Here is a 20,357-nt window from a genome sequence, read left to right on the forward strand (position 1 = left end):
TACTCTTCACACTCACATTGCCTATCCACCTGTCTTACGCGCTTTTCAGCGTTCTTCTGCATACATATTACATACATTGAATAACATGTGCAAGTCGCTCCTTAGTTGCTGGACTTTTTACCGCTGGGATTCAGTTTGTTTATCTATTTCTCCAGCTCTTCCATAACTGTGTATACTAACGCCTTGCCAATATTGCCTTTAATCATATTATTCATATGTTCTTAACTACAGATAAAGCTTGACATATTACTTCTATGTCTATTACTTTTATGTTTTAGCGGATAATAGTGGATGTTTTTTATTTATGCTTTTATGCTTAATAGCCTGATACCGGCATCTTTTTACATTGGAATTTGTATGTTTTTCTTGTTACTGTGTTTTGTATAGTTACTCCGGTACCCAAACACATTGTGTATTAAATAGCGTTTTTTTTACTGTTCTACTCTTGCTTGTCCGTTTATGATAATCAGCTCTTCATATAGGAGCGCTTTTCCCTTTTGTTCACTCACACAATAAGCAACACTTACCATCCTTGCAGGCTACGTCTTGTCATTTGCTCACACAATAAGCAACACCATTTTTGCAGGCTACCTCTTGTCATTTGCTCACACAATAAGCAACAGTTACCGTCCTTGCAGGCTACCTCTTTTCATTTGCTCACACAATAAGCAACACTTACCGTCCTTGCAGGCTACCTCTTGTCATTTGCTTTCACAGTAAGTAACATTCACCATCCTTACAGGCTGCCTCTTGTCATTGACTCATACAATAAACAACATTTACCATCCTAGTTACACAAAATAGGGGATATTGGCACACATTCATTTGCAAATAAATAACACATTTTTAAATGATGCAAAAAATTGCCTGCAAAAACATCTATTCTTTTAAATAAAATTGGGATCTTAGTCATACAATATAGCCATATTCTGCTTAGCCAGTCACCAACTTACAACGTGTCCCAATATTGACTGGTCGTAACACTACAGTCCTTTGCCTTAATAGGCTGAATCATTCCTGCTTGTTCTCTTCATAATAGAATGAGAATTCCTGGCTTTAAATACACAACTCCATTACACTGTCATGAGTACACCTGAGCTTGGGTGTTTTTATTTAACATTTGCCATCCTTGCAAGCTGCCTCTTGTCATTGGCTCACACAATAAACAACATTTACCATCCTTGCAGACTGCCTCTTGTCATTGGCTCACATTATAAACAACATGTACCATCCTTGCAGGCTGCCTCTTGTCACTGGCTCACACAGTAAACAACATTCACCATCTTTGCAGACTGCCTCTTGTCATTGGCTCACGCAATAAATAACATTTACCATCCTTGCAGGCTACCTCTTGTCATTGGCTCACACAATATGCAACATTTATCATTCTTACAGACTACCTCTTGTCATTGGCTCACACAATATGCAACATTTACCATCCTTGCAGGCGATACATTTTGCAAGCAGTGAACCTGTCCTCCTGTAACCGCCACTTGTGATTTTGTATCTCATAGCGAAATGTAACATTGTACAAGAGGTTTCTTGTGCAATGCTGCCCTCTGTTTTGTGCAACCAATTGTGCTAGAGCAGGGCATGTCAATCACCCCGAACAAGTGAGTGTAGGGGTGATGGATCTCACCATCTCTGAGGTGTTGGAGAGAAAAAGGAAGCACTTTCTGCAGCTTCATAAATCTAGCCCTATGTGTTCAGCTAGCTCCTAGTGGTGCACTGTTGGTCCTTCAACAAAGGAGCTATATGTGGTATATATGTGCAGCCACCAATTACTCGCAAGGTCCCAGAAGAGCATTGATGCTCCTGAGCCTACCTAGGTAGACTCTCCAGCAAAGGATACAAAGAGAATGAAGCATATTTGCCAATAGTAACTAATTGGAAAGTTGTTTAAAAAGATATGCTCAATCTGAACCATGAAAGTTTAATTTTTACTGTACAGTCGCTTTAATGTTGTGAAAATATTTTTCTGTAGAGTTATTGATTCATGAGACTAAGGAAGTCATGTAATATATAAAACTGTATTGTTTCTGAATATTGATAAACACCTGTTGTTTTATGAATGCATTTCAGAAAATTAGTTCAAATTTTGATTAAAATATGTTCACTTAAAAGGAAAAACTAAATTGAAAAAATGTAGTTCAAATTTATTATTCATTATACAAATGAATAATGAAAACACACTTTTGACATCTAGTTAAAGGGACAGTATACACCAATTTTCATATAACTGCATTTAATAAACAATACTATAAAGAAGAATATGCACAGATACTGATCTAAAAATCCAGTATAAAACCTTTTAAAAACTTACTCTAAGTTTAGCACTGTTGATGAGATTAGCTGTCACACCCAGTGAAAGGTGCTGGGAAAACAAAAAGGTAGGGAACAGCAGCAAACAGAGGGCACGAAGCAAAGGGTCAGCCAACTCCTCAAGGTAGACAAATGAAGAAACGGTCACTCCAGCCCAACAAATGCAGTAAAAGAGACCTTTATTGCTTCCTGGTCTCAAATAAAAATAAACAATGTTTCTCCAACATAGGTGTGTCCGGTCCACGGCGTCATCCTTACTTGTGGGATATTCTCTTCCCCAACAGGAAATGGCAAAGAGCCCAGCAAAGCTGGTCACATGATCCCTCCTAGGCTCCGCCTACCCTAGTCATTCTCTTTGCCGTTGTACAGGCAACATCTCCACGGAGATGGCTTAGAGTTTTTTAGTGTTTAACTGTAGTTTTTATTATTCAATCAAGAGTTTGTTATTTTGAAATAGTGCTGGTATGTACTATTTACTCAGAAACAGAAAAGAGATGAAGATTTCTGTTTGTATGAGGAAAATGATTTTAGCAACCGTCACTAAAATCCATGGCTGTTCCACACAGGACTGTTGAGAGCAATTAACTTCAGTTGGGGGAACAGTGAGCAGTCTCTTGCTGCTTGAGGTATGACACATTCTAACAAGACGATGTAATGCTGGAAGCTGTCATTTTCCCTATGGGATCCGGTAAGCCATGTTTATTACGATCGTAAATAAGGGCTTCACAAGGGCTTATTAAGACTGTAGACTTTTTCTGGGCTAAATCGATTCATTATTAACACATATTTAGCCTTGAGGAATCATTTTATTTGGGTATTTTGATATAATAATATCGGCAGGCACTGTTTTAGACACCTTATTCTTTAGGGGCTTTCCCAAAGCATAGGCAGAGCCTCATTTTCGCGCCGGTGTTGCGCACTTGTTTTTGAGAGGCATGGCATGCAGTCGCATGTGAGAGGAGCTCTGATACTTAGAAAAGACTTTCTGAAGGCGTCATTTGGTATCGTATTCCCCTTTGGGCTTGGTTGGGTCTCAGCAAAGCAGATACCAGGGACTGTAAAGGGGTTAAAGTTCAAAACGGCTCCGGTTCCGTTATTTTAAGGGTTAAAGCTTCCAAATTTGGTGTGCAATACTTTTAAGGCTTTAAGACACTGTGGTGAAAATTTGGTGAATTTTGAACAATTCCTTCATGTTTTTTCGCAATTGCAGTAATAAAGTGTGTTCAGTTTAAAATTTAAAGTGACAGTAACGGTTTTATTTTAAAACGTTTTTTGTACTTTGTTATCAAGTTTATGCCTGTTTAACATGTCTGAACTACCAGATAGACTGTGTTCTGAATGTGGGGAAGCCAGAATTCCTATTCATTTAAATAAATGTGATTTATGTGACAATGACAATGATGCCCAAGATGATTCCTCAAGTGAGGGGAGTAAGCATGGTACTGCATCATTCCCTCCTTCGTCTACACGAGTCTTGCCCACTCAGGAGGCCCCTAGTACATCTAGCGCGCCAATACTCCTTACTATGCAACAATTAACGGCTGTAATGGATAATTCTGTCAAAAACATTTTAGCCAAAATGAACACTTATCAGCGTAAGCGCGACTGCTCTGTTTTAGATACTGAAGAGCATGACGACGCTGATAATAATGTTTCTGAAGGGCCCCTAACCCAGTCTGATGGGGCCAGGGAGGTTTTGTCTGAGGGAGAAATTACTGATTCAGGGAACATTTCTCAACAAGCTGAACCTGATGTGATTACATTTAAATTTAAGTTGGAACATCTCCGCATTCTGCTTAAGGAGGTATTATCCACTCTGGATGATTGTGACAAGTTGGTCATCCCAGAGAAACTATGTAAAATGGACAAGTTCCTAGAGGTGCCGGGGCTCCCAGAAGCTTTTCCTATACCCAAGCGGGTGGCGGACATTGTTAATAAAGAATGGGAAAGGCCCGGTATTCCTTTCGTCCCTCCCCCCATATTTAAAAAATTGTTTCCTATGGTCGACCCCAGAAAGGACTTATGGCAGACAGTCCCCAAGGTCGAGGGAGCGGTTTCCACTTTAAACAAACGCACCACTATACCCATAGAGGATAGTTGTGCTTTCAAAGATCCTATGGATAAAAAATTAGAAGGTTTGCTTAAAAAGATGTTTGTTCAGCAGGGTTACCTTCTACAACCAATTTCATGCATTGTCCCTGTCGCTACAGCCGCATGTTTCTGGTTCGATGAGCTGATAAAGGCGGTCGATAGTGATTCTCCTCCTTATGAGGAGATTATGGACAGAATCAATGCTCTCAAATTGGCTAATTCTTTTACCCTAGACGCCACTTTGCAATTGGCTAGGTTAGCGGCTAAGAATTCTGGGTTTGCTATTGTGGCGCGCAGAGCGCTTTGGTTGAAATCTTGGTCGGCTGATGCGTCTTCCAAGAACAAGCTACTTAACATTCCTTTCAAGGGGAAAACGCTGTTTGGCCCTGACTTGAAAGAGATTATCTCTGATATCACTGGGGGTAAGGGCCACGCCCTTCCTCAGGATCGGCCTTTCAAGGCAAAAAATAAACCTAATTTTCGTCCCTTTCGTAGAAACGGACCAGCCCAAAGTGCTACGTCCTCTAAGCAAGAGGGTAATACTTCTCAAGCCAAGCCAGCTTGGAGACCAATGCAAGGCTGGAACAAGGGAAAGCAGGCCAAGAAACCTGCCACTGCTACCAAGACAGCATGAAATGTTGGCCCCCGATCCGGGACCGGATCTGGTGGGGGGCAGACTCTCTCTCTTCGCTCAGGCTTGGGCAAGAGATGTTCTGGATCCTTGGGCGCTAGAAATAGTCTCCCAAGGTTATCTTCTGGAATTCAAGGGGCTTCCCCCAAGGGGGAGGTTCCACAGGTCTCAGTTGTCTTCAGACCACATAAAAAGACAGGCATTCTTACATTGTGTAGAAGACCTGTTAAAAATGGGAGTGATTCATCCTGTTCCATTAAGAGAACAAGGGATGGGGTTCTACTCCAATCTGTTCATAGTTCCCAAAAAAGAGGGAACGTTCAGACCAATCTTAGATCTCAAGATCTTAAACAAGTTTCTCAAGGTTCCATCGTTCAAGATGGAAACCATTCGAACTATTCTTCCTTCCATCCAGGAAGGTCAATTCATGACCACGGTGGATTTAAAGGATGCGTATCTACATATTCCTATCCACAAGGAACATCATCGGTTCCTAAGGTTCGCATTCCTGGACAAGCATTACCAGTTCGTGGCGCTTCCTTTCGGATTAGCCACTGCTCCAAGGATTTTCACAAAGGTACTAGGGTCCCTTCTAGCTGTGCTAAGACCAAGGGGCATTGCTGTAGTACCTTACTTGGACGACATTCTGATTCAAGCGTCGTCCCTTCCTCAAGCAAAGGCTCACACGGACATTGTCCTGGCCTTTCTCAGATCTCACGGATGGAAAGTGAACGTGGAAAAGAGTTCTCTATCTCCGTCAACAAGGGTTCCCTTCTTGGGAACAATAATAGACTCCTTAGAAATGAGGATATTTCTGACAGAGGCCAGAAAAACAAAACTTCTAGACTCTTGTCGGATACTTCATTCCGTTCCTCTTCCTTCCATAGCTCAGTGCATGGAAGTGATCGGGTTGATGGTAGCGGCAATGGACATAGTTCCTTTTGCGCGCATTCATCTAAGACCATTACAACTGTGCATGCTCAGTCAGTGGAATGGGGATTATACAGACTTGTCTCCGAAGATACAAGTAAATCAGAGGACCAGAGACTCACTCCGTTGGTGGCTGTCCCTGGACAACCTGTCACAAGGGATGACATTCCGCAGACCAGAGTGGGTCATTGTCACGACCGACGCCAGTCTGATGGGCTGGGGCGCGGTCTGGGGATCCCTGAAAGCTCAGGGTCTTTGGTCTCGGGAAGAATCTCTTCTACCGATAAATATTCTGGAACTGAGAGCGATATTCAATGCTCTCAAGGCTTGGCCTCAGCTAGCGAGGGCCAAGTTCATACGGTTTCAATCAGACAACATGACAACTGTTGCGTACATCAACCATCAGGGGGGAACAAGGAGTTCCCTAGCGATGGAAGAAGTGACCAAAATCATTCTATGGGCGGAGTCTCACTCCTGCCACCTGTCTGCTATCCACATCCCAGGAGTGGAAAATTGGGAAGCGGATTTTCTGAGTCGTCAGACATTGCATCCGGGGGAGTGGGAACTCCATCCGGAAATCTTTGCCCAAGTCACTCAGCTGTGGGGCATTCCAGACATGGATCTGATGGCCTCTCGTCAGAACTTCAAAGTTCCTTGCTACGGGTCCAGATCCAGGGATCCCAAGGCGGCTCTAGTGGATGCACTAGTAGCACCTTGGACCTTCAAACTAGCTTATGTGTTCCCGCCGTTTCCTCTCATCCCCAGGCTGGTAGCCAGGATCAATCAGGAGAGGGCGTCGGTGATCTTGATAGCTCCTGCGTGGCCACGCAGGACTTGGTATGCAGATCTGGTGAATATGTCATCGGCTCCACCTTGGAAGCTACCTTTGAGACGAGACCTTCTTGTTCAGGGTCCGTTCGAACATCCGAACCTGGTTTCACTCCAGCTGACTGCTTGGAGATTGAACGCTTGATCTTATCGAAGCGAGGGTTCTCAGATTCTGTTATCGATACTCTTGTTCAGGCCAGAAAGCCTGTAACTAGAAAGATTTACCACAAAATTTGGAAAAAATATATCTGTTGGTGTGAATCTAAAGGATTCCCTTGGGACAAGGTTAAGATTCCTAAGATTCTATCCTTCCTTCAAGAAGGATTGGAAAAAGGATTATCTGCAAGTTCCCTGAAGGGACAGATTTCTGCCTTGTCTGTGTTACTTCACAAAAAGCTGGCAGCTGTGCCAGATGTTCAAGCCTTTGTTCAGGCTCTGGTTAGAATTAAGCCTGTTTACAAACCTTTGACTCCTCCTTGGAGTCTCAATTTAGTTCTTTCAGTTCTTCAGGGGGTTCCGTTTGAACCCTTACATTCCGTTGATATTAAGTTATTATCTTGGAAAGTTTTGTTTTTAGTTGCAATTTCTTCTGCTAGAAGAGTTTCAGAATTATCTGCTCTGCAGTGTTCTCCTCCTTATCTGGTGTTCCATGCAGATAAGGTGGTTTTACGTACTAAACCTGGTTTTCTTCCAAAAGTTGTTTCTAACAAAAACATTAACCAGGAGATTATCGTACCTTCTCTGTGTCCGAAACCAGTTTCAAAGAAGGAACGTTTGTTGCACAATTTGGATGTTGTTCGCGCTCTAAAATTCTATTTAGATGCTACAAAGGATTTTAGACAAACATCTTCCTTGTTTGTTGTTTATTCCGGTAAAAGGAGAGGTCAAAAAGCAACTTCTACCTCTCTCTCTTTTTGGATTAAAAGCATCATCAGATTGGCTTACGAGACTGCCGGACGGCAGCCTCCCGAAAGAATCACAGCTCATTCCACTAGGGCTGTGGCTTCCACATGGGCCTTCAAGAACGAGGCTTCTGTTGATCAGATATGTAGGGCAGCGACTTGGTCTTCACTGCACACTTTTACCAAATTTTACAAGTTTGATACTTTTGCTTCTTCTGAGGCTATTTTTGGGAGAAAGGTTTTGCAAACCGTGGTGCCTTCCATTTAGGTGACCTGATTTGCTCCCTCCCTTCATCCGTGTCCTAAAGCTTTGGTATTGGTTCCCACAAGTAAGGATGACGCCGTGGACCGGACACACCTATGTTGGAGAAAACAGAATTTATGTTTACCTGATAAATTACTTTCTCCAACGGTGTGTCCGGTCCACGGCCCGCCCTGGTTTTTTTAATCAGGTCTGATAATTTATTTTCTTTAACTACAGTCACCACGGTACCATATGGTTTCTCCTATGCAAATATTCCTCCTTAACGTCGGTCGAATGACTGGGGTAGGCGGAGCCTAGGAGGGATCATGTGACCAGCTTTGCTGGGCTCTTTGCCATTTCCTGTTGGGGAAGAGAATATCCCACAAGTAAGGATGACGCCGTGGACCGGACACACCGTTGGAGAAAGTAATTTATCAGGTAAACATAAATTCTGTTTTCAGACCTCTCACAGGTCCTTAGTCATGTCTACAGGTGTATACATAATGGCTACCTTCATTTGTCAAAACCAAAATAGCAGACAACTCCCCACCTTACCCTTCTCTGCATATGAAAAGACAGCTAATATAAACAAGAGCCAGCAGCAGTCTGTAAACGCGAGTATACATCTGACACTGTGGGGCTTGGTTAGGAGTCACAATGTTCTTAGAAAATAAGCAGAACTATACATTGTTACAAAAACACTCCCAGATAGGCTGTATAAATGGATCATCTACAAAACATTTATGCAAAGAAAAATCTAGTGTACCAATGTCCCTTTAAAAACCTGCGCACAGTCCCTAGAGTGAGCATAGATTCCCGGTACAATGAATTTGTTTTTTACTTGCAGTTCTTGTAATTTAGTCGTATCACCTTCCTGCATTGGAACTTTAGTGTATATAGTTAGACTCATTAGTAAACATTGCACATTTCCCTTTAAGCTACATATACAGTAGTTTCATTCCCAATGAAAAGTTTAAGGAAACTAAAATAATTTGGCAAAATACATTTGTTTATTTTGCCTGATTCTGCTGTAAAATACATTTCATATTGTGCTTGTTGTACTCCCTGCAGAAGAAACCCCAAAAATGATTTCTAAGGTGTGTATCCCTGAACTGTTCTTCATTTATATATATATATATATATATAAAAAAACAAAAAAAACTTGTAATGGTTGACCATGTTAAAGGCTTTTAAAATCTTTTACTTGTTTTGTGATCTTTAGCATTAGCTTAATTGCTGATATATGCAATAGATACATCATGTCTGTTTATCAATTATTTTAAAGGGATAGGAAAGTCAAAATTAAACTTGCACAGTTCAGATAGAGCGTGTTATTTTAAGACACAGTTAAAGTGAAGGTAAACTTTCATGAATGAAAGCCCGTTTTTTAAAAATAATATTAAAAACAAGGGCACTTTTATTCATCAAAGTTTAGAAGGCAGCCAATTTGATTACAAACTTACCTTTGTTTTTTTCACAGCCAGAGCAGATTCCCCCACACGGAGATCCTCTCTTCACACGTCATCAATGACTAATCCAGCTTCCTACAATCACAGCATGGCCTCAGGCAATGACTACCCTTGGGGGGAAGCCGTGATTGGAGGAAACTGGATTAGTCATTGATGACGTGTGAAAAGAGGATCTCCGGTTGGGGGAAGCTGCTCTGGCTGTGAAAAGAAGAGAGATATGTTTTTAATCAAAACTGCTGCTTTGTAAACTTTGATGAATGAAAGTGCCCCTGTTTTTAATAGTATTTTAAAAAAACGGGCTTTCATTCATCAAAGTTTACCTTCACTTTAAGTTTACTATTTTTTTTTTTTGTTATCCTTGACATAGCTCTTGTCACTGGCTCACCAGATGTTTTCATCTAGCTCCCAGTAGTGCATTGCTACTCTGAAGCTAACTTAACTAGATGTTTATTCCATTTACACATCACTATATACAAGAAATAGTGCAATAGTAAAATGCTTTTAATATATTAGAGCATTTTTTTTAATCTTATGTCAGACAATTTGAAAGCCGCCGTTATTTTTGCCATTTATATGAATCTACATAATAATACTGATTATTCCATTCCTTGACTTTGCAGGAAAAAGACACATACCTCCTCTCCCCAAACTGTGCCGTGGTACAAGGCTCCATCCTCTGCAGAAGACCGGCTACTGCAGCCTGCGGTAACCGAAGCAAAGTCATCCAGCTCTTCCTCTTCCAACCACTCAGACATTTTTCTGCGATCTGGGAGTAGCCCGCTGGAAGTGCCGCAGCGCAGGTGGGACATTATCACAGCCTTTTCTTTCATAGTTAAAGGGACGTATGTTTCAGATCGAAAGTATAATTTTAAAAATGTTCCCAATTTTCTTCTATTATCAAATTTGCTTTGTTCTCATGTTATTCTTTGTTGAACAGGTATCTAGATAGGCAGCACGGACCTGTCTGAAGCACTATATGACAGGAAATAGTGATGCCATTTAGTGCTCTTGCTAATGTATAACCTTGTTGCAAAACTGCTGCCATATAGTGCTGTAGACATGCACACTGCTGAACTTATGTTCCTGCTTTTAAACAAAGGATACCAAGAAAACAAAAAACATTTGCTAATAGAAATAAGTTGTTTAAAATTATATGTTCTATCTGAATCATTAAATAAAATTGTTTTTTTTGTCCCTTTAAGCTACATGATGATGAAAAAAATACTTGCATTTCTGTGTATTTAAAGGGCCGTTATAGTCTGAAAATGACATGCTGTAATTCATTAGAGAATTTAATTTAAGACTAGCGACCCAGCACCTTTATGGGCCTGATTATCTGAAGCTCTTTGGGCTAATGAGATTTTCTAAGAAATGTCTTCCCTGTCCTAATGCTAGAAAGGCAGTTTTTACCTTAAAGTGATTGTAAATCCTAGCGTTTGTGAAACACTAGGATTTACAATTGGAACAAATAAAGGGGACTTTCAGTCATGAAGTATAAAATACTTTATGCTGAAAGCTCCTTTATTTGTTGGAAGCGTTCACCACACTGAGCTGCTCAGGCAGCCCTCAGCAGAGCGCTAATTTGCTGTGAGGTGACGTTTCCATCTCTTAGCAAATAGCCGTGCGTTCCAACTGGCGCCAAGCCGGATAGCCTGCATGGCTATTGGCTAAGAGGTGGAAACGCGTCACCTCTCAGCAAGATAGCGTTCTGCCGTGGGTTGCCTGAGCAGCTCAATGTGGCGAACGCTTTCAACAAATAAAGGAGCTTTCTGCATGAAGTATTTGATGGCTGCATGGCTATTGGCTAAGAGGTGGAAACGCGTCACCTCTCAGCAAGATAGCGTTCTGCCGTGGGTTGCCTGAGCAGCTCAATGTGGCGAACGCTTTCAACAAATAAAGGAGCTTTCTGCATGAAGTATTTGATACTTCATGACTGAAAGTCCCCTTTATTTGTTCCAATTGTAAATCCTAGCGTTTCACAAATGCTAGGATTTACACAAAGGGGTGTTCCGTGCTTTTAAGTATGTTGAAGGTTATGCATACTATACAGTAGGTCTCACAAAAAATTTACGTTAAAAATCATATGAAATAAATACATTAAAGATAGAAATAAACATACACCAGTAAAAATGGTATTGTTTAATTGCATTAAATATCATAACGAAATTTTTATGCCAAAATTGTACTTTATAGAATAGTTTAAAATCTCATGGAAATTACGCAGGAAAAAAATATTTTGGGCACACAGTAGAAATCGTAATAAAACTGCACATGCAAAAAAATGTATAATACGAAATTCAAGTTGTATTTTTTCCTTATTGTAAAATCATTTTGTACACCTCTGCTAGTGGGCTGAATAGGGGTGTTCCACGGGTGTAGTTTAATGTCTGGTGTATTGTGTAAGCATTTTCCCACTGCAGATCTCGCTTTTTTCTCTCTCGCAAACTGAAAGGTGGTGATATTGTGTCAATATACCCAAAACACTTATTACCCTAATAGAATTTTTTTTTTATTATAAACACACAAATAGAGAAGATTGTAAGGTACTGTACCTGAAAGCAGAGTCATCTGATTTGTATTGGCTGCAGGATTTTATTTCTTTTATAAGGTGGTGAGAATCCACAAGGCATTACTTTTTCTTTTCTTCCACTGGAGGAAGGTGAAGAATTGAGTTTATCCAGATTCTTCGTTGAAATGTAGCGCTCCACACACCTACCTTGGTATCTCGGTAACAAAGAATATATTTGAAACAAAGCAAATCTTATAATAGAAGTAAATTGGAAACTTTTTTTTTAAATGGTATGTTCTGTCTGATTTCAAAAGAAAATATTTGGGTTTCAAATCCCTTAAAGGGACATTATACACTAATTTTTTTTCTTTGCATAAATGTTTTGTAGATGATCTATTTATATAGCACATAAAGTTTTTTTTTTTTTTTTTTAAATGTATAGTTTTTCTTATTTTTAAATAACATTGCTCTGGTTTTCAGACTCCTAACCAAGCCCCAAAGATTTAGGAGAATACCGTCAGCTACCTACTCCAGCTTGCTCCTGTTTGTGTAAAGGGTCTTTTCATATGCAAAAGAAGGGGGAGGGGGGAGTGTCTTATTTCCCACTTGCAGTGGGCTTTCCAACTACGTTTTCAACAGAGCTAAACTGAGAGCTTCTAAGTAAGTTTGTAAACAGTTTTATACTGGATTTTTATATCAGTATCTGTGCATCTTATTCTTTATAGTAGTGTCTATTACATGCAGTTATATGAAAATTAGTGTTTACTGTCCCTTTAAGCTAGGCAAATTACATAAACAAAAGTCATAATCTTCTTTTGTCCATTATTTAAGAAACCCAAATGGATATTACTCTGTACCATTTTAAAAACATAAGTTTGTTTAGTAAAATGGTTATTTTAAAGGGACATTAAACACTTTGAGAGGGTAATATAAAATGATCAATCGTATGTATATGTAAAAGAAAGTCTGCCATATATTTTCATTATTTACTTTGACCCATTTTCCTGTAATTTCATTCTAAAATTGTGAGCTTTTGAGTTCCTGTTAGAAATGGAAGTGCAGAACACTGTTATATTCCACACAGCCATTGGCTGCCCACTCCAGTGACCTATTTATAACTGTCCCGAATTGGCCGCAGCAGAGAAGGTAACCTAAGTTACAACATGGCAGCTCCCACTGTTTTATAGACACTAAAACTTTACACTTATTTTGTCAATATTTAAACAGCTAATGAAACTTTAAAGGGACACTAAACCCAAATTTTTTCTTTTATGATTCAGATAGAGCGTGCAATTTTAAGCAACTTTCTAATTTACTCCTATTATCAATTTTTCTTCGTTCCCTTGCTATCTTTATTTAAAAAGCAGGAATGTGATGCATAGGAGCCGGCCCATTTATGGTTGAGAACCTGGGTTATGCTTGCTTATTGGTGGGTAAAAGTAATCCTCCAATAAGCAAGCGCTATCCATGGTGCTGAACCTAAAATGAGCTGGCTGCTAAGATTTACATTCCTGCTTTTAAAATAAAGATGTCAAGAGAACGAAGAAATATTGAGAATAGGAGTAAATTCGAAAGTTGCTTAAAATGTCATGCTCTATCTGAATTCCTTTAAAAACGACATCTGCATGATATTCTCAAACTAATCTTTTCTTTGACTGCATCATTCTATCTAGCATTTATTTGGTGTTTAATGTCCCTTTGACAACATTTATATGTTCCATGTTAGATGATGCAATATCCTGCATTGTACCCTTTATTCTTGATTAGCAGAATCCGGCCCAGTTCAAGCATGATGAACCGGCACAGAGTGCACTCTCAGAAAACACAGGACTATCTTGCTTCTCCTGCATTAGTTTTTTTTTCTGTCCCCAAAACAGGTTAACAGAATCCCTCCTGCTTGTTAATTAAAGGGACAGTCAAAATTAAACTTAAAAGGGTTGGAAGGAGCATTACATTTTAAAGAACTTTCCAATTTACTTCTGTTATCAACTTTGCTTAGTTCTCTCTGCATCCTTTGTTAAAGAGTAATCCTATGTGAGCTCAGGAGGGTGCATGTTTCTTTAGCCATCTGACAGCAGTGTTCGCAACATTGTTTAAAGCAATGTTATACATAGAAACAAACACTGCTGCTGTTATAGATTGCTATAGGCACGTTCATACTCCTAAGTTCCTATCAGCCTACCTAGATTTGTTCTTCAACTAAGGATACCAAAGAAAAGAAAGCAAATTTGAAAATATAAATAATTATTTGTTGTTTTGTTTTGTCCCCTTTTCCTGTAATCGATCTCTGAAATTGTTAGTTTTCTAAATTCCACTGAGTTTCTAGAAAGTAATGGTTGCTGCCCTGTTTGAACTTAAGTCTTCTTTTTATCTCTTTCGTATGCTGAAAACCAATTCAGGGACATATAAAAGAAGCTATTATATCGACTGTGCAAACAAGTCTGTGTGGAATATAGGGTTGTTTAAATAATTATCTAACAGGGATCCTATACAGCCTTGTTTCCAAAATCTATTTTACTGCCTGATTTATATCTGTCCCTAGCTGTCCTCAGCAGAAGAGAGGTAAATAGAATACATTAGTTCAAAAATGGTGGAGTCCGTGTTTATAAAAACTAACCAAACTTATATTTTCAATATATAAACAAGTTATATAATAGCAAAAAAAATACCTCTACAGGTATATATTATTCTAAGGCTAATATTTGCTTTGGTTGCATCATTATATCTAGTATGTATTTACAGTTTAATATCTCTTTAAAAGCTGTTTTTTTTCTGTGGAATGAATCTTCTTTGGCATTGTTCAGACCCATTTTCTTGTCAATAAATACAAAACATTGCACTTTTGAGAGAGTGCGGGTTTGTGAAATTAGTAACGCCAAGTTACGCATTAGATGTGGGAAGAAGGGGGAAGATTTCAGCATAACCTAATAGTTCTCAATAATTAACTTCTAGGTACTTTTATTTTCCCTTCCAGTTTACACCACCACTAACAAGAATAATTTTAGATAAGCACGGAGTTGGGGAATACAGCATAATGGTTATAGTGTTATGGTCTAAGACGGTGTTTCTCAAACGCGGTCTTCAAGTACTCCTAACAGCCCAGACTTTTATTATATCTTTACTAGATCACAGGTGAAATAATCAGATGATGGGCGAGAGCAGGTTAGTAACCATGGTTACTGATCAGCTGATAATGAAAACCTGACTTGTTGGGAGTACTTGAGGGCCGCGGTTGAGAAACACAGGTCTAAGGTGATTGGACTTTCTCTTGTACAGGATTAATACCAGTGTTTGTATTGTACATACATGTCTTGATTATCTCAGAGATAAGCTGGACTAAGTCTTCATAAATTATTTTTATTATATTCATTCTTTATGAAGGCCCCTTTGTTTTTTTTTAGGCATGACCACGAAAATTGTTTTATCACCAGCTATTATTTCAGTTGTTTGTTTTTATTAGACCATTTCCTTGTTTCTTTTTTTATCTGGTTTAATTGGTATTGCAACTTATTGCAGAATTCTTACCTAAGTTAGTATCAGACTTGTCCCTTCTTGTAGTCCTTTGTACACAATATAACATGGGATATGTTCTGTAAATTGTGTAAAGTTTTTATTCTCGTGTACCTCATAGTGAAGAAGAAAAGCAAGGATATGGTATGTGACTTGTTCATAGGAAAGGAATGGTTTCAGCAAATATTTACTTTAAAGGGACATGAAACTAAAATAATTTCTTTCATGATTCAGATAGAGAATACAATGTTAAACAACTTTTAAATTTACTTCTATTATTTAATTTGCTTCCTTCTCTTGTTATACTTTGCTGAAAGGTTTATCTAGGACAGTTCAGGAGCAGCAAAGAACCTAGGTTCTAGCTGCTGATTGGTGGCTGCATAAATATACAGCTGCTGATTGGTGGCTGCATAAATATACAGATTCTCATTGGCTCACCCGTGTGTTCAGTCAGCAACTAGTAGTGTATTGCTGCTCATTCAACAAAGAATACCAAGAGAACAAACAAAAAATGATAATAGGAGTAAATTAGAAAGTTGCTTAAAATTGCTGTTCTATCTGAATATTGAAATAAAAAAATTGGGTTTCATATCTCTTTAAATATTAACACAATCAATGTTGCCAAGAAAAGTCTAACTGAGCTCAGAATAAGCCAGTCCTTCAAGGTTTGGGAATAAACTCGGCAAAAAGAGCCTGAGTAACTGATCCTACAACCGTAAAGGTACATTAAAGGGACAGTAAAGTCATAATTAGACATTCATGATTAAGACAGAGAATATAATTTTAAACAACTTTCCAATTTACTTTTATTATTTATTGGTTCCTTCTCTTGTTAGCCTTTGCTGAAAGGTTTATTTAGGTAAGCTCAGGAGCAGCAAAGAAATTAGGTTCTAGCTGGTGATTGGTGGCTGCATATATACACAGATTGTCATTGGCTCACTAATTTGTTCAGTTAGAAACCAGTAGTGTATTGCTGCTCCTTCAACAAATGATACCAAGAGAATGAAAAAAAAATGATAATAGAAGTAAACTGGAAAGTTGTTTAAAATTGTATGTTCTACCTAAATTATAAAAGAAAAATCTTGGGTTTAATGTCCCTTTAACTTCAAAAATATAAAGTAGCAGTGGGGTCTACACCACAGATCTTCACAAAAGTCTTTTTACATGAACGTGGTAGTCAACATTAAAATTCATGAGCACCTTTCCATTTTTAATAGTCTTTTTTTTTTTTTTCAGTACGCTTGTATTAAAAAAAATGCTTCTAGTGAAAGCAATCACTATTTCAGTGATAGCTTCAACTGTGCGTTGGTGCTCATGGAGCACGTTTTTATACGCTTCATGCACCCTTCTTGAAACATTGGGCTTTCTAAGAGGGTCTGCACTGTCTTGTAATATATTATTAATGACAAAAATCAAGTCAAATGTATTGCAAAAATGTTTCAATTCAAAATTAAAATGTACTGTTTCTCTTGTTAAGTGTGTTCAGTCCATGGGTCATCCATTACTTATGGGATATATTCTCCTTCCCAACAGGAAGTTGCAAGAGGATCACCCAAGCAGAGCTGCTATATAGCTCCTCCCCTCACATGTCATACCCAGTCATTCTCTTGCAACCCTCAACAAAGAAGGAGGTCGTGAGAGGAGCTGGAGTTTTTACTTAACTATTCTTCAATCAAAAGTTTGTTATTTTAAATGGCACCGAAGTGTGCTGTTTTTCTATCTCAGGCAGTATTTGGAAGAAGAAACTGCCTGCGTTTTTTTTTCTATGATCTTAGCAGGCGTAACTAAGATCCACTGGCTGTTCTCGACATTCTTAGGAGTGGGGTAACTTCAGAAAATGGGAATAGCATGCGGGGTCCTCCGCAAATGAGGTATGTGCGGTACATTATTTTCTGGGAATGGAATTGACTAAGAAAATACTGCTGTTACCGTATGATGTAAGTACAGCCTTAAATGCAGTAGTGGCAACTGGTATCAGGCTGATAAATGTATGCGCAGTCAAGTTATTTTCTAGGGACTAGAATTTGACTGAGAAAATACTGTTAAAACTGAAATAATACTTAAGCCTTATATGCAGTGGTAGCGACTGGTAGCAGGCTTAGTGATAACTTTGCATGACATTGGAAAATGTTATTTTTTAATAAAACGTTTACTGGCATGTTATTCGTTTTTGTGAGGTACTTTGGTGATAAATCTCTTTGGGCATGATTTTTTTCCACATGGCTGACATATATTTTCTGCATGGAAACCGTTATATCAGGGCTCCCACTGTTGTGATAGGAGTGGGAGGGACCTTGTTTTAGCGCCTTGTTGCGCAGTTATAATTCTAGCACAGTCTTCCTGCTTCTTCCTCCTTGATCCAGGACGTCTCTAGAGAGCTCAGGGGTCTGCAAAATTCATTTTTGAGGGAGGTAATCAGTCACAGCAGATCTGTGACAGTGTGCTTAACTGTGATTAAAAGCGTTAAATCTTAATTGATATCCGTTTTATCCGTTTTGGGTATTGAGGGGTTAATCATCTTTTTGCTAATGGGTGCAATCCTCTGCTAATATTACACTTCTTGTTAAGAATTGTTTAATTATATCTGTATTTTTGAAGCGCTGCAGCGTTTTTTATATTGCTTGTAAACTTATTGAAAGTGATTTCCAAGCTTGCTAGTTTCATTGCTACGTCTGTTTAAACATGTCTGATTCAGAGGAAACTGTTTGTTCATCATGTTCAAAAGCCAATGTGGAGCCCAATAGAACGATGTGTACCAATTGTATTGATATTGTTTTGAATAAAAGTCAATCTGTACCGATAGAGAAACTATCACCAGACAACGAGGGGGAAGTTATGCCGCCTAACTCTCCTCACGTGTCAGTACCTGCGTCTCCCGCTCGGGAGATGCGTAGGATTGAGACGCCAAGTACATCTAGGCCCTTACAAATCACTTTACATGATATGGCTAATGTTATGAAAGAAGTATTATATAATATGCCCGAATTAAGGGGCAAGCGCGATAGCTCTGGGTTAAGGACAGAGCGCGCTGATGACACGAGAGCCATGTCTGATACTGCGTCACAATTTGCAGAACATGAGGACGGTGAGCTTCATTCTGTCGGTGACGGTTCTGATCCGGGGAGACCGGATTCAGAAATTTCAAATTTTAAATTTAAGCTTTAGAACCTCCGTGTGTTACTAGGGGAGGTATTAGCGGCTCTGAATGATTGCGACACGGTGGCAATCCCAGAGAAATTGTGTAGGTTGGATAGATACTATGCGGTACCGGTGTGTACTGACGTCTTTCCTATACCAAAAAGACTTACAGAAATTATTAGTAAGGAGTGGGATAGACCCGGTGTGCCTTTTCCCCCCCCCCCGATATTCAGAAAAATGTTTCCTATAGACGCCACCACACGAGACTTATGGCAGACGGTCCCTAAGGTGGAGGGAGCAGTTTCTACTTTAGCCAAGCGTACCACTATCCCGGTGGAGGATAGCTGTGCTTTCTCAGATCCAATGGATAAAAAATTAGAGGGTTATCTTAAGAAAATGTTTGTTCAACAGGGTTTTATTTTGCTGCCTCTTGCATGCATTGCGCCTGTCACGGCTGCAGCGGCATTCTGGTTTGAGTCTCTGGAAGAGGCGATTCGCACAGAGCCATTGGATGAGGCTTTGAGCAAAGTTAGAACCCTTAAGCAAGCTAATGCGTTTGTTTCAGATGCCGTAGTACATCTAACCAAACTTACGGCTAAAAATTCCCGATTCGCCATACAGGCGCGCAGAGCGCTCTGGCTTAAATCCTGGTCAGCGGATGTAACTTCCAAGTCTAAGCTACTTAACATTCCTTTCAAAGGGCAGACCTTATTCGGGCCCGGCTTGAAGGAAATTATTGCTGACATTACGGGAGGTAAGGGCCACGCCCTTCCTCAGGACAGGGCCAAACCAAAGGCCAAACAGTCTAATTTTCGTGCCTTTCGTAACTTCAAGGCAGGAGCAGCATCAACTTCCTCCGCTCCAAAACAGGAAGGAACTACTGCTCGTTACATACAGGGTTGGAAAGGCAACCAGTCATGGAACAAGGGCAAGCAGGCCAGAAAGCCTACTTCCGCCCCTAAGACAGCATGAAGACAGGACCCCCTATCCGGAGACGGATTTAGTGGGGGGCAGACTTTCTCTCTTTGCCCAGGCTTGGGCAAGAGATGTGCAGGATCCCTGGACGTTGAAGATTATATCTCAGGGATACCTTCTGGATTTCAAAACCTCTCCACCACAAGGGAGGTTCCATCTTTCGAGGTTATCAACAAACCTAGTAAAGAGAGAGGCATTTCTACAATGTGTACCAGACCTCTTAATCATGGGAGTGATCCACTCAGTTCCGCAATCGGAACAGGGACAAGGATTTTACTCAAATCTATTTGTGGTTCCCAAAAAAGAGGGAACCTTCAGACCAATCTTGGACTTAAAGATCTTAAACAAATTCCTAAAGGTACCATCGTTCAAGATGGAAACCATTCGAACCATCCTACCCATGATCCAAGAGGGTCAATATATGACCACAGTGGACTTAAAGGATGCTTACCTTCACATACCGATTCACAAAGATCATTATCGGTACCTAAGGTTTGCCTTTCTAGACAGGCATTACCAGTTTGTGGCTCTTCCCTTCGGGTTAGCCACGGCCCGAGAATTTTTACGAAGGTTCTGGGCTCACTTCTGGCGGTACTAAGACCACGAGGCATAGCGGTGGCTCCGTACCTAGACGACATTCTGATACAAGCGTCAAGTTTTCAGAATGCAAAGTCTCATACAGAGATAGTTCTTGCATTTCTGAGGTCGCATGGGTGGAAAGTGAACGTGGAAAAGAGTTCTCTGTTACCACTCACAAGGGTTCCTTTTCTAGGGACTCTTATAGATTCTGTAGAGATGAAGATTTACC

The 20,357-nt window shown here is 39.7% G+C and overlaps 1 protein-coding gene across 1 annotated transcript in view; it reads left to right on the forward strand.

The window, feature by feature from the left end:
- The window catches only part of MTMR14 (myotubularin related protein 14), a 402,308-nt gene that overhangs the window by 282,085 nt on the left and 99,866 nt on the right, over nt 1-20,357 (forward strand). The window contains exon 12 of the mRNA XM_053689383.1: nt 10,038-10,217. Within this exon, the coding sequence (XP_053545358.1) occupies nt 10,038-10,217 (180 nt within the window). The remainder of the gene's footprint in view (nt 1-10,037; nt 10,218-20,357) is intronic.

This window comes from Bombina bombina, chromosome 7 (genome assembly GCF_027579735.1).
Source record: "Bombina bombina isolate aBomBom1 chromosome 7, aBomBom1.pri, whole genome shotgun sequence".
NCBI classification, from domain to species: domain Eukaryota; kingdom Metazoa; phylum Chordata; class Amphibia; order Anura; family Bombinatoridae; genus Bombina; species Bombina bombina.